This window comes from Limulus polyphemus, unplaced genomic scaffold (genome assembly GCF_000517525.1).
Source record: "Limulus polyphemus unplaced genomic scaffold, Limulus_polyphemus-2.1.2 Scaffold1836, whole genome shotgun sequence".
Lineage (NCBI taxonomy): Eukaryota > Metazoa > Arthropoda > Merostomata > Xiphosura > Limulidae > Limulus > Limulus polyphemus.
Window position 1 is genome coordinate 100,370 of NW_013667446.1, and position 15,325 is coordinate 115,694.

At 33.3% G+C, this 15,325-nt stretch overlaps 1 protein-coding gene across 1 annotated transcript in view; it reads left to right on the forward strand.

The window, feature by feature from the left end:
* LOC106465102 (importin-11-like) overlaps positions 1-15,038 on the forward strand; it is a 65,405-nt gene extending 50,367 nt beyond the window's left edge. Inside the window, exons 16-26 of the mRNA XM_013925297.2 lie at positions 262-347; positions 503-667; positions 977-1,169; positions 3,265-3,344; positions 4,297-4,377; positions 4,864-4,959; positions 5,153-5,266; positions 6,145-6,266; positions 6,588-6,680; positions 12,455-12,533; positions 13,966-15,038. Coding sequence (XP_013780751.1) covers positions 262-347; positions 503-667; positions 977-1,169; positions 3,265-3,344; positions 4,297-4,377; positions 4,864-4,959; positions 5,153-5,266; positions 6,145-6,266; positions 6,588-6,680; positions 12,455-12,533; positions 13,966-14,127 — 1,271 coding nt within the window. The 3' untranslated portion in view covers positions 14,128-15,038. The remainder of the gene's footprint in view (positions 1-261; positions 348-502; positions 668-976; positions 1,170-3,264; positions 3,345-4,296; positions 4,378-4,863; positions 4,960-5,152; positions 5,267-6,144; positions 6,267-6,587; positions 6,681-12,454; positions 12,534-13,965) is intronic.
* Positions 15,039-15,325: the final 287 nt, after the last annotated feature.

Here is a 15,325-nt window from a genome sequence, read left to right on the forward strand (position 1 = left end):
ATCTTCTGTTAATTTTTAATTTTTTATTACACAAATTGCTTTTTTTAACAAGTTTACATAAATGTGAAAGTGGGAAGTGTCTAGTTGACTTGTATCTAGGTGTAGTCTTTCATGGATTAATTATTATGTGCATTATTTCTTTTGATTTAGTGATAGGAAGTAGATGTGGTAAATTTCCTTACTTTTGGTAAAATTAGAAATGTGTAATTATATAATTGTTTGTTTGATTTTCTCTTATTTGTTTCTAAGATTCATTTTAAGTGTTTTTATTCTTCTTACAGTATCTTGAATCAAGTGTCGGTTTACTCTACACATTGCTGGAGCAAGCAAATGAGTGTGACACCAAGGTGAGCTCATAGGTAACACTTGCTTGTCTAGGTGAATTTCTGTTCTTATAATATGAAATGTGTATTACAACATGTATGATGTAAAAATGTCTTGAATTGTGTATAATTAAAACTACCTAGATTTCTGTACATAATATGTTCCTTCTCATTTGTAGATGACTGTGCTCCATGTTTTGTCATTTATCATCGAGAGAGTTGGAAGTCAGATCCGGCCACATGCTGCTGCTCTAGTTCGCTATTTACCCCACTTGTGGGACATGTCTAGCCATCACAACATGCTCCGCTGTGCAATTATTTCAACACTCGTTCACTTGGTTCAGGTGTAGTATACAGAATATTTAGATCTCATACAAGTTAATATATAGAAATGTTTTTCTTCTGCTGATAATATTGTAATGTAGATATATGTATTCTTTAATAGACAGAAACAATATAGTTTCTATTGTTTAAGTTTATCTTATCTGATGAGGTTTTTTACCGGTTAAAAAATAAGAAAATAAAATGTAATTTAAATGGAGTTGAGGTTTAGTTTATATTTATTGAGATAGAATTTATTATACATTCTCATTATGCTTTTAGAAGCATCTGAAATGTTCACACAGTATTTTTAAACCATCTTTTAACTTCAGGGTCTTGGAACATTGAGTGAAAAGCTTCAATCATTCCTTTTGCCTGTGATAGCACACAGCACTGATGTAAATGAACCCCCTCATGTCTATCTATTGGAAGATGGTCTAGATCTTTGGTGGGCAGTTATAGAAAATTCACCAGGAAGTTCTCCAGACCTACTCCAACTTGCTGGCAGTATTTTCCCTCTGCTAGGTATGATAAACTGTAAATCTTCCCTGTCATTTTTCAGAGGTTCAGTCAAACATGATATAAACTTACAAGTTACTGAAGAACAAATTTAGATCTATTTTTGTAAGTAATATAAAGTTATTTTGTCAGAAAATATAAAAAATGATGATATAATGTTTGTATGTCAAGTGATTTTATAATTGGGTAATTTTAGTTACTGTATTGTTGTTAGATTGGTCAACTTTTTTGAACAAAAGTGAGAAATTGTTTTGTTCAATAACAACTTAACTACCTATTGTGAAAAATGTACAATTAAATGTAACTGATATTTCTAGTAATCATAATATTAGTCCTACAAGTAGGTAGCCAGACAGGTAGATAGATAACCAATAAATGATAAGAGCATATACAGTGTTTTCTAAGGTATTCACCCCCTACCAATAATGTGACATTTTGATGAAATACAAATAATGTAAACAATTTTTTTAATGAACTTGTTTTTATTCAAAACTTTAATGATCAAACTTAACACTGTTATGTGTGAAGGAGGTTGAATGTCAGCAAAACCTACAGAGAAAATATATAAATTGAAATTTGCTGATTGTGTAAGTATTCAGCCCCGAAGTCAGTACTTGGTAGAAGCACCTTTGGCAGCAGTTACTGATGTGAGTCTTTTTGGATAGGTCTCTACCAGCTTTTCACAATGGGATGGTGTAATTTTTTTCATTCTTCCTGGCAAAATTGCTCCAATTCTGACAAGTTCATTGGGGATTGTTGATGGACTGCAATTTTCAAGTCTCTCCATAAATTTTCTATTGGATTCAAGTCAGGACTTTCTTCTTTTGAAATCACTCCAGTGTGGCTTTGGTCTTGTGCTTCGAGTAATTATTCTGCTGAAATGTGAATTTTTTGATCCAGTTTCAGATTCTTGGTTTACTTGAGCAGGTTTTCCTCTAGGATTCGTCTGTGCTTTGCACCATCCATCTTTCCCTCAATCTTGACAAGCTTCCCAGTCCCTGCTGATGAGAAACATCTCCATAACATGATGCTGCCACCACCATACTTGACAGTTGGGATGGTGTTGACTGGGTGATATGCTGTGTTGGGCTTGCGCCAGAGGTAATGCTTTGAATTTAAACCAAAAAGCTAAATTTTCGTCTCATCTGACTACAAAACCTTCTGCCACATGTCTGCAGTATTACTTACATGCTTTGTCACAAACTCCATACGAGATTTAAGATTATTATTTTTCAGTAATGGCTTCTTTCTTGCCACTCGCCCATACAGGTCAGCTTTGTGTAGGGACCGGGATATTGTCAATGTTTGAATACTGACTCCCATTTCATAAATGGAACTTTGCAAATCTTTCAAAGTCACTGATGGCTTCACAGTGTCAACCCTAACCGGTTTCCTGCTTGCCCGGCTAATTAGTTTGGAAGAGTAGCCTGATATTGATAGTGACTGGGTGATATGAAGCGGAGTCCACTTCTTAATGAGGAATGTAACCGTACTCAAAGGGATAGTCAGTGACTTTGAAATGTTCTTGTAACCTTCTCCTGATTTGTGCTTCTCTATCACTTTATTCCTGACTTGTTTGGAAAGCTCCTTGCTCTTCATAGTTGGTTTGTTGTATCACTATGTCAGTTGTGGCTTGAACAGATGCATTTACTCTGAAGTCAGGTTAAACCACTTTGATTATACACAGACAGTAACTATTACACTAATTTTTTGACCTTTCAAACTAACCTTCTGCCCCTGAACTGATTTAGGGTTGCAGTAGCAAAGGGGTGGAATGCTTATCCAATTGAAAATATTTTAATTTTCTTTGAAAATCTAACTTGCATAATATCAGCGGTTTTCAACTTTCTCACTTTGCAGTAGATTGTGTAGATTCTAAATATGAAGTGTCATTTAAAAGTTTCGTGATTGTAAGCTCAGATGGCAAAAAAATGTGGAAACTTTGAGTAAAATGTACTTTCTGTTTGTAATTTTTTATTTTTGATGTGATAGATTCAAATAATTCTCAGAATTTTTGTTTAACTACGTTATATAAAAGTTCAACCAGATATTTGTAAATATTGAGTATTTTTCATATGAACTATTATATTTTATATCAAAGAACTTGGATCAGAGAACTTGCGGACATGTTTGCACATAGTACAAGGTTATATTTTGCTAGCACCTCAAGAGTTTCTTCAGGTAAGCCTTTAGTTTGTTTTTAGTTTGTCATAGAAATTGGTTTAGTCAAAATCAGCAATTAACTGATACTCATTATTTCCCAAGTAATCTAAAAGGTTATAAAACTATGTCCCCTTCATATTGTTCTGTAGCATAAATTTTAAGTTGTTAGACTTTATTTTTACTATATGTATTGAAATTAAGCATTATCTCTAATCAGTTGTTAATAAGAAAACTTGTATAATGTGCTGTCTTCTGTAAGGTTTCAGTTATGTCTGAAGTGTGGATTTTATTACCAAAATAATTAACATATAATTAACACGTACATTGAATTCTTCCATGTTTGCTTTAAGGGTTTTTTTGTTGTTGGAATTTTCAGCTTAAGGTTGTTCTGTAGTGTTTCATGAAAGCAGTTTTAGAGGTCACATTCTCCAACCTAGATGACAAAAATTAAAACTAAAATATAAGTCTTATAAAAATGATATTCAGTATTAAACTGTAAAATAAAACAGCTTAGAATGGGTTATAGCTTTTTTGTTATGTTAAGGCAGTACAATGTGGCCATCTACATTTTGAAAGTTTTCTTTACAAACTGCTATGAAATAAATTACATATATATTCCAAATGTATATATATATATACTGAGACATCAACTGAAGTGTCTCAGACAGAAATGAATATTAACAAGATCTAATAAAATTTAATGAAAGTTAAAAGCTATTCAGATCATTTCTTATTTTTTTATATTAATTATGTTTGTATGTTGATTAATAAATTCTTTAAACATCATTTTGGTTAATTAAACTAATTTTGCATTTTATCAATTTAAAAAAAAATCTTACTTAGGAATCACTGATCATACAGTGTTTATAAATGTAAGATGAAAGATAACTTTATCAAAATCTCCACACTTTTTTTTTCCATAAGAGTTTTTATGTTTTTTCTTATTCTTTGGTTCCATGGATATTTTCAGAACTATGGACAAAACCTAGTGAGTTCTTGTTGTAGCATGATAACAGATATTCGACCAGAAGGAATGGTGTTAGTCATGAGGGTAATTTCCTTTTAACTTTAAATAAATTGAAATTTAAGGTTTGTAAACTTAATTATTTGAAATTGTGTTTAAAGCTGTTGATAAATAATTGGGATTTTTCTTAATTCAAAAAGATATTATACACTGTTTTTTCCACCCTGTTATAAATCATGATTAGCTTCAGAATCAGTTTTGAATACTTTGATAGAATAGGTAATAATTTAACAAGGAGGGTTGTGGTGACACAGGATTTAGAAACATGAAAGTTTTACATACTTATAGCAAGAATAAAAATAAATATTAGTTGAGTATTGTGGGAAAAATGTCTTTTTTAAAAAGCTGTATTTCTCCCATGTGTACATTTTGCTGTTGAAGTTACATGAATAAAGTAATTTCAAATGTAACATTACATTTATTTAAGTATTTGCTATTATAGAGATGCATAATTTTGTTGTTTCCTACCCTTCTTTAGCATGTAACATAAGTATTTTGTGTTTATCTTCCCAGTGTGTTGAAGTAGTGCTGCGAGTATTCCCAGAAGAAGGCTCTGATCTCTTTCATCCACTGTTGTCCACAGTTCTTTCTTCTCTGTTACAAAATGAGGTAAAGTATAAAAGTACTCCAAATATGTTATATTTGTTATTGTTTTTATTGGTTCTAATCCTGAATTTTGATCACTGTTTCATTGTACTTTCTGCTGTAATTCAACTTTGATTTGCCAAAGAGTAAATTAAATTATCAATACATATTTTACAAATTCACAGATTACATTTTTCTGTTTTTTTTATATATTCAGGATTTCCCAATGGTAGCCTCCATGTATCTGTCATTGTTAGCACGGGTTATTCTTCACAATCAGAGAGTATTTGCTAAGTTGCTTCAGGATAAAGCTTCAGAGAAAGGACAGCAGGTGAGTTGTTCAGTTTTCTTATCTTTTAGTTTTGTAGTTAACACTTAAAATTCCACCCTGAGGCTTTAAATGTGTGCAGGTTAGTGCACATTTGATTTTGATAGTAAGTATGTTAAAATTTTTTGTAGATGAATAATATCATATTGTTACATATTCCTTACATAAATAATATTCTTGGTTCAATCTTTATTTTTCTTTCATAGTAAATCCTCTGTTGATTAGCTAGTAAGTTCTCTTAAAAGACCCAGCTAATAGTTTGGACTTATTGTAACATTTTAGAACTAGTTAGAGATTTTCTTGGGCAAGTGAAATTGTTTAATAGTTTGTAAAGAAAAAGTAATAATAATAGTAAATAAATTATAGATATAGCTGAAAAAAAACCCATAAATAAATAAATAATTGATTAATCAATATTGGTTATAGAAGATGGATTTAAAACAGTTGTTTCTATCAGTTGAGTACAACTTTTCCTGAAGTATTAATTTATTCCTTTTGTGGGTTAAAGCAGAAATTTCAGATTAAAAACAAATAGTTATATAAAATATTACCTGCTGGTAAGTCTGAAGGCTTATAATGATAAATATTGAATTTCAATAGCTGTAGTTGGCAGACCACAGGTAGCCTATTGTGTAGATTTGTGCTTAACAACAAAACATATAAAATGTTATTAATACCTTCTTGGTTCTTATATCCTAGAATGAAAATTTTTTGTAATTTTTTGGCTTATTTTACATGCTATGGTAAAACAATCTGAAATTATGACAGTCATAAATCCAGGGATAATTACCTTTATATTCTGATACTATGACAATATTAATAATAGAGTAAACAGGTTTTGATGCTAATCTTGATTTACATGCATTGGTTTTATCTTGTAGACTGAAGAAGTTTTGAGCAGCATGCTGGACATCTGGCTAGAAAAGATGCCTTTGGTTCATCCTGTTGAAAGAAGAAAGCTATTAGGCTTAGCTTTGACTTCTATGATTACTTCTAATGTAGTGTAAGTAAATAAATAGAATTACTTTCTTGGCTATGGTCAGATAAATTACTATTTGTATAACATTTGGTTAAAGAAAATTTATTACTTCAATACTGTTTGTGTGACAGTAATTTACAATATAATTTTGATTGGATAGAAAATATTTGTTATTTTGAAAAAAGGCCTTAAAAGCAAAAAAAGTGCTTTCGAAGTAGTAAGACCACCCTTTTTTTAAGTTCTCTAGTATTTTTGGATGTTTATTGATGGATTGTAATTTCTTTTTATGTTTTTAAAATGAATTTATTGCATTTGAGTGAAGTTTATTTTATTATATTTATTTAGTGTAATTCATGATCGGTTTTGTGGTCTGCTTCTGGCTGTAAATGAAGTTCTGAATGACATTATTAGAACAGATGACCCAGAGGCTATGATAGAGTAAGAATTTTTTTTTCTATACTCTTTTTGCAAGGAATTATTTATTACATTTTTTCATGAAATGTGGGACATTTAGTTTCAGTAAAAATTTAACATCTGAAGGTTTTAATAACAATTGTCAAATTCATATTTCACGAAAGAGTTAAAAGGTAGAATTGTTTTCCATTTCATTCAGGTTTAAGTATAATTTTATAATTTCTTTTTTGGGCCAAACATGGCCTAGTAATTAACTTACTAGGCTACAAATTAGAAGATCTAAGATTCGAACCCTCGACATATTTCATCTGTGAACACATTACTAAAGTGACAATCAATCTTTTCATTCATGTTACTTCTTTAAAAGTATCCTCATGAGCAGTGGGTACTCATTGTGAATTATGAATGGCTATGTCTGAACCTTGTGGTCTCTGAACTGATTGTTTAGTCAGCATATTGCATAAAGAGCCATTCAGGTTGAAAATACCAAATATAATTTTCTTTTATCGTATAATTGTGTTGTTATTGTTAAATATCTATGTTTAAATGTTCAATTTTTTGGTTTACATATTGAGTTTTGCAGTGTTTGAAACTATTTTTTAATATTTTTCAGTATAGAAAGTTATTTTTGTATATCTTGTATTACCTTTTGAACAACTAGGCCTCACAACACTTCTGTTAATGAAAACATAATTTTGGAGTACTGAAACTATGCCACTTTTCTTAAATTACACACTTAAAAATTAGTATAGTACTTATTTCCGAGATGACAACTCACCTCTGAACACAGTAAAGCTATATTCCTTGTGTGTCTACCTACAAGACTTGCACGCCATTAGCCTTGAGGCATCTCCCACCTAATTTCACGTGTTTTAATGTAAACTGCACTAGTACATGATCAAATACTCCTATATTTTAGTATTTATTTCTATATTTCACAGAAATTTCTATATTTCCTTTATTTATGAATACAAATATTCAAAGAAAAGGATGGTAAAAAAAAATTACCAATTAGTAGCGGGTGGTCATCGAGTTAATGTAAACATTTTGCAGGAAAAAATATTGCAAAGTCTTTTAAGACTTTATATTTTTACACTTTCGCTCAATATATTTGTATTTCTTTCAAGTGTGGTGGCACTGCCAAGCCCACCCACTAATAGCCTCAGTTGTTGGATATACTATCTGGATCCATTTGGATCAAGAAAACCATTGTTCTCACATTTTGATGGACTGGGTTTTTTTTGGCAGTAAAACTAAAAGCATGATTCTGATAATAAATTTGTCAGCATAGGGAAATGCAGTATTAAGTACTATTATGGTAATAATAGAAACATTTGTAAGTTTTGGATGGAGGAATGTTCAGAATGTGTTAACTAGAGCAACCTATCTAGGTGTTTTTCAAAGAAATGCTGAAAATTTGTTAAAATATCCAATAACTAAAGCTCTTTTAGAAAGTTTTCATGGCAATTTAAGCTTTCAATACTTATTCCAGGTAAGATTTGCTAATTATTACAGGAGACAAAATTAGTTTTAATGAAAGTTGATTGTCTGAGTTTGATGGAAATGGACATAAAGTGAATTTGTGGTGTGTTAAAGGAAATACCTTGTATCAGGCAAAGTGTACCATCTGTAAATCTGAAATCCAATGTGATAACAGCAGACTTAAGTGAATTCTCCAACATGCGTCAGAATCCCATCATAAAACTGAGTATATCCTTTCTTTCACCAAATCACACGGAACTCCCTTTCAAATGTCAACCAACCACTGGTTCCTCAAAGGAAAGTGCAAGTACAGTGTTTGAAAAAGCAGAACCTTCTAGTCAGATATCTGGGAAGTTAACTGGAAAAGATAAATCAACAATTCTGACTTATACTGTATCAAGAGAGGAGACCTTGTGGGTGGAAGTTATCTTGGTGGCAAAATGTGAATTGTTCAACTTAAGTTTCAGAGCTAGTGATGATATTGCTGCAACTTTCAAGGCAATGTTCAAATGCCCAAAAGCAGACAATTTCAGTATGAGCAGAACAAAGTTATCTTACCTACTATCAGCTTTCACTTCTGTTTTGATATATGATGTACGGAATTGAAATAACTTTTTCATTGCAGTATGTTCAAACAACTCAGACACAGGTAAAAAAACAAATGGATCTCTTGATAAGGTACTGGTCCCCAACCCATCATAAAGCCTGGTGCAGATATTCCAAGTCATTGTTCTTCTCTTATATAGGTGGAAAATCTGTTGCCAACTGTGTGGTAGAAACATTACAGGATGATTGTATGCCATTGGAATCCCTAGTTGCATTGTGTAGCGATGAACCAAATGTTAACAAAACAATCCTTAGAGAAGTTTCTAAGCTAGTCAAAGCTGCTGGTTCAGAATGGAATGATCTTGTTGATATAGATGCATGTAATCTTCATACAATGCACAATACCTTGAGCAAGGACATAAAATATGATCAGGAAACACAACAATTAGCGATAGATTTATTTGGACTATTCAAGATTTCATCTAGAAAAAGGGAGGTTTGCAAAGACATACAAATAAATCTTTAATAAATCCATCATGTGACAGAAACATTTGAAACTGATCGATGGGGAAAAAGAAGCAGAAGTGACAGAAGAGGAAAGAGAAAGAAGCTAAACCTTCTTTCTGACAACGTCTTACTCTGAGGGCTATCTACCAGAGGTGTTCCAAACAATGTAAATATCGAATTGGGTTGTTTAGTCACATGAGAACATATTCACCCTAGGAGACATCGTCTTTGCTCGCGAAGGACTGCCAATGACAATTAGCTCAGTTTTGGTTTCCTCAGCTTCTTTCCTCTATCCAATTTCCCCTCTTTTCTAGCTTCATCCTCACACATCCCTTTTTCATCTTCCCTACATCTTCACATGTGAGATTTGTCTGATCTGCCACCTTTTGAGCTCAAATCACCAATCATGTGTCATTCTTATTGTCACCCTTCCAGTGTGTTTGTCTACCACCAAACTGGTGGGTCTGCACTCCTTTACTTTTGGCCATCCTACTGTGAACCATCTTTCTGCCTTTGTACCTGACTGTTCATCCATAGTTTTTGGACTCCTTTGCCTTTGTTGGTTATTGAGCGGCCTTGTTCATGGCATTTTTCCATGAAACGTGATGTTTCTTCCCCTGTACTCCCCACTTTGTAATGCTCCTTTATTCTTCTCTGACCTCCTTGCCAGTAGCGTGGGGAGGGGGGGGGAGCGAAAGGTGCCGGGGCCCCGGACATCCATATCAGGAGGGCATCCAACGCAAAGAGTCGAATCGAATAGTAGAACCCTTTCCGCCCTTCCCCAAGGTTTTAGCTACAAGGCCCCGGGCATCATAGAACCTCTGCACGCCACTGCTCCTTGCCCAACCTGCCTGAGATCTTAGTAGAGATTTACACGCTCTCACACATGCCCCACTTGTGCTATTGACTTTTTGTTTTTGTACCATCTTTTTCCCCAGATTTGTTTCCTCCTCCTTTTCACCTGCAATTACTGTCATTCCATTGTATATGCTATGGATGCTTCTTGCATACTCTTCCATCATACTTATATACTTCTTTCCCCAGACCAATCTTTCCTTCCTAAGACCACTGCTCAGCAAGGTAATCTTACTTTATCTTCCTCTCTTCTATCTTTTACATATTTGATTCTTTGGACCTGGATGAGCTCCTGTGTTCTATTTGAGCTGTTCAGTGTTCCTTTTGGGGACCCCACCATTGCCTGTCTCTACCCTGGGACCCCTTTTCATTCAGGGTTCTTTTCCCTCATCCATCCCTTACTGGATGGGTCCATTGCCTTCTCCATTTGGTATTTTCATCTCTGGATGTGGATGCTTGTTGGCTATTTCACATTATTTCTCCTTTAATTCCTCACCTTTTTCATTCTCTTGCATCTCAACTTCACTAGCTCTTGGACGAGATCCTCCAGATGGGCATGTGAATGACTCCTCACACATCTCTCCTTATCTACAGCATGTAGCATTTTCATCTCCTGCTGTATTTTGGCTTCCAGCTGTTGCTATTCTTCAATCACCCCACCATCTTTGAGAAGAATACGTACAATTTCCTTTTCAGAGTACCTTTTCATTTTATATGATGCCACCAGGTGGCTGGTGTTGCCTCTCAGGGTATAGTTTCACAAAATCTGCATTGAGCCGAGATAACAGAAAGTGCTAATGCCATCCATTCTGGCTTTACCAGTGCCTACTGTGACATGGGGTGTTCCACAAGACCACTTGAGGTATCCTTGTGATATACACATTTACTCAATTGTCGGATGTCTGATCCAGACAGTACCTATTCCATGGACTGTCAAAGAGAGAGCTAGCACCAGGGAGGTCTTTTGCCCACTTCTCTGGCTCATGCTTGCTGACTTTTGAAAATAAGTTTTTGTGTTCACTCATTATACTGTTGCCAGTAAAAGGCCTTTCCAGCTGCAGGTGCATTGGGGATCTGGGAACTTCTTTGGGTCTCCACATTAGGAAATCTCCTCTCCCATTCATCAAGTGGAACATAGTAGACCCTTGCCACTTACCAAATTTCGAGCTACTGGTTGGGCTTAGCACAGTATGGAGAGAATTGAGGTGGTGGTGATACTGTCACCCCTCCAAACCATAACTCATACAGTTTGTGCCCTCATCATGCAGCTAGAGCTTGTTCAGTTGAGTTGTGGTGAGCACACAATGTACAGAGACATTATCCACAACCAAAGTGCCTTCCACTGCAGCCCAAGTCTGTTCAGTGTTCAGTGGAATTGAGGTGAGCACACACTATTTGAAACAAAACTGCATAACTGAAGTGCCTTCCTGCTTCAGCTGGAGTCTATCCTGTAGAGTCTGTTCAGTACAGTCAAGGTGAGCACACAAAGTATGGTCTGAACACTCCCCAACCACATTACACATATTGCTTGCCAACTACTTGTGTGTAAGTGCTCGGATGGTCATATTCTCATTCCACCTATTCCCGCGACACATGGGGTTTATTTGCCTCTTCCCCTTTTAATGGGTGTGCCCCTATGGATTCCCTGCCATCAGGTGTCACACTCCATGGGCCTCTCTTGGGATCTTTCTGAAGGGATCTTGTCTAGATAAGTGTTTTGAATCAGCTCTTCCACCATTTCAACATGGGATTTTTAGTTTTTCTGTGTGTGGGGATGAGTTATTGTCTCTCAAGTTAACATCTTTCTTACCTGAAAATATATACTCATACGCATTATATAACAAGTGCAAGTGCATAAGGGGGAGCTACTGTACATGCAGGTTGTGTCATCCTCCTATTGGTGTGGGGGGGGGGGGGCTTTTTCTCATGTTGACATCATCATGTGCCAGTGCAATTCACATTAAAACAGGTGAAATTAGGTGGGATTTGCATCAAGGCTAGTGGCATGCAATTCTTTTAGGCAGATGTGTAAGGAAGATAGTTTTTCTGTGTGAGGAGGTGAGTATCTATCAGAAATATTAACTAACAAAGAGTATTCAAAATTTCAAAAATTATTTTTCTAGTTTTTACATCATTGCTAATCTTCTTCACGTTTTGTAGCATGAAATAAAACATTTGCCTATAACAAGTCTTCATCATTTATTATTGATCATTGTAATTTAGTAAATACCATTTAATCCTCTAATTACATTTTTTTTTATATTTAAGTTTATGTCTGATAGAACTATTTTCTGAAAGGTCCAGAGTGTGAATGTGTTCAAAATTGGTTAAAATTATAAAGCATTAAATGAAAATTTGATAATGAATAGCAATCAATTATTCCTAACTTGTATAACGCTCATTCTCAGCTCTCTTGTTCTAACTAATTCGGATGAATTACACCAAGATCATGATGAAGAGACAGAACACGACAAGAGAAAACGAGAAGTAAGTGTAATGATCCTGGTCTAGGTAATGTTTTTAGCTAGATATTACACTTTCTATTAAGTATTACTAATATTTAAAAATGAACTGAATTGAAACAGATATATAATATGTTAAATATAAACTACATAAAAGATACTGGTAATTTTTCATTTACAATTTTTGCATCAGAACAATGTTTTGATATCTACCAGTACTATTTCTGTATATTCAGATATGACAAACACATCTGAACTTCATCTTAGAATGTAAAAAGTAATATTGCAAAGATCAAACGTGCTTTTTAAAAATGAGCTTAATTTTTGATGTTTTAATACGCTTGTAAGATGTTTGCTTTTGAAACATTTGAGTGTGTTCAATAACTTGAATTAAGTTTATTTGTTGATCCTTTTAAAACTGTAACAGTGTACGATTTATGTTTTTCAGGTTTTACATTTAACTATATTTTATCTTTCTGTTACTTTGTACTGTATAACAGTAATGTTTTATGTTTCTCAGAAATTGTAGATATAACTGCCTTATTTTTCTGTTACTTGGTACTGCATAACAGTATATGTTTTATGTTTCTCAGAAATTGTGGATATAACTGCCTTATTTTTCTGTTACTTGGTACTGCATAACAGTATATGTTTTATGTTTCTCGGAAATTGTAGATATAACTGCCTTATTTTTCTGTTACTTTGTACTGCATAACTGTATATTTTATATTTCTCAGAACATATAACTGTTTTATCTCTTTGTTACTTTGTACTGCATAATAGTGTATGCTTTATGTTTCTCAGGTCTTGTACATATTTTATTTCTTGTTACAATGTACTGTATAACAGCATATATTGTATGTGTCTGTGATATTGTACATTTTAATAAGGTAAAGTTTATGCTGGCAAAGAATAATCTGTTGTTTGATAATTGGTGTCATTATTAGAATGATAATAACTTTATTTTTGTCCTTCTTTACTGGCCCAATATTGGTTCCCAGTAGAAAGGAATATAGTATAATTTCAATTGTGCATTTTGTGTGTTGCATGCCCCTGCCAACAAGGCCTTTTTCTCAATGCTAGAGCTAATCAGGACAGCTATAGTATTATATTTCTCTGGCCTTGTGCTATAACAGTTTCTCTTATCTCTCCACCAGTGATTCACGACTTATTGTACATATAATCCTGGGGGTACATGAGAACTTTAGGAAAACATTAAAAATAAAATAAATCCCCCATGTCTCAAAATAGGAGGGCAGTCATGGTGAGTTATACACCATAATTATATACACTACAACTGGATATTTTTATTTCTGTGACCTTGTGCACTGTGACTGTATATTTTGTGTTTATCTGATCATTTACACTTTAACTGTAAGTTTATATTTCTTTGATCTTTTATGGTATAGTTATATATTTTATGGTTGTCATGCTCTAATTAGATTTTTTCCCCTCAGTTGTCTATACATGACCCCGTGCACACAGTGGCCCTGAGAGAATATCTGTGTACCCAGATGAATGCCATTCAACAATCTCTTGGCCAGAGTACATTTGAACAGTTGATGTCAACAGTGGATGCTGAAACACTTCAGCAGCTCAAGGAATATATTCGTGCTTGAGTACTGAATAGTGGTTTAAAGTGACTAATGATTTGTACTGTTTGTTAATGCTTTGTACAGAAATGTCTGGTGACTCATTAACTACTGTTTGATCTCAGGCATTGTTGTACAGTTATTACGGACCTTGATTGGTAACCGAAATTGGCCACTTGGATGGTGGCCAGTAAAAGTGAAGTTGTCACATACACTGTTATGAATGTTTATCATTCTATACATTTTTATGAGAATGATAATATTACGTGAATTTATTTTATAAATAGTTGGCTTACACTATTTATTCCGTTATCTACTAGTACTAATCTCATATGAAAATCTTAGCTTCTGGTAAAGTCTTATAAGAAAATATAAGCAGTTAAGATCTTATGCAGTTTTCCAAGATCTAATTGGACAATATTACTATGTTTTGGAAAGTCTCGCATGATGGAACTTGTATAACTCAGTTGTTAGATCGTAAACCATCACTGAAAACCTTGACAAATTGTTTATTAAATCTTGTTAATTTAATGAAATTTTTTTTTAAATGGTTGTAAGTTATAATAAAGAGGTCTTGTCTAGCAAAGATATTGTAAGCCTTTGTTAAGCATCTAAAAAGTTATGCAAGTCTTGGAAAATTTTAAGATTTTAACAAGAAATGCTTCAGTGCTTTTTACATTGATTTAAAGATGAATGAGCCATCAGGGATGAAAGCTTGTATTTTGATTCTGTTAGATAGTAATCATTTTCTTGTGTTCAAAATTATTAATTAAGTAATAAGATGAAAACATTAAGTTCCTTTTAGGTTTAGCCAAAATAACAAGAATAAATTTCTTTAGCTTTAGTTAAGTAAACATAACTGAAATATGAGCATATTAAATGTTATACATCTTCCAAAGTACCTTTGTTGAAATAAAAAATAAGACATTTATCTTCAACTTGATTATATCAGCGTGTTACATATTGGGAAAAAATAATAATAAAATGAGTTGAATCTCGGAGCTGTACTTTTTCAAAATAAATGGAAAAAGAGTTAATGAAGAAGAGAAAAAAATCCAAGAAATTTAATTGAAAGTAACATTAATTTGGGATTTTATGCTTTGGTGGAATTTTTCATTTTACTCAAAGGAAACAATACTTTGTTCATAAACTGTTAACTTAAAAAATACAAATATTTTACACGACTCTTGTATGTCACAAACAAAATTTTGATTTCATCATACTA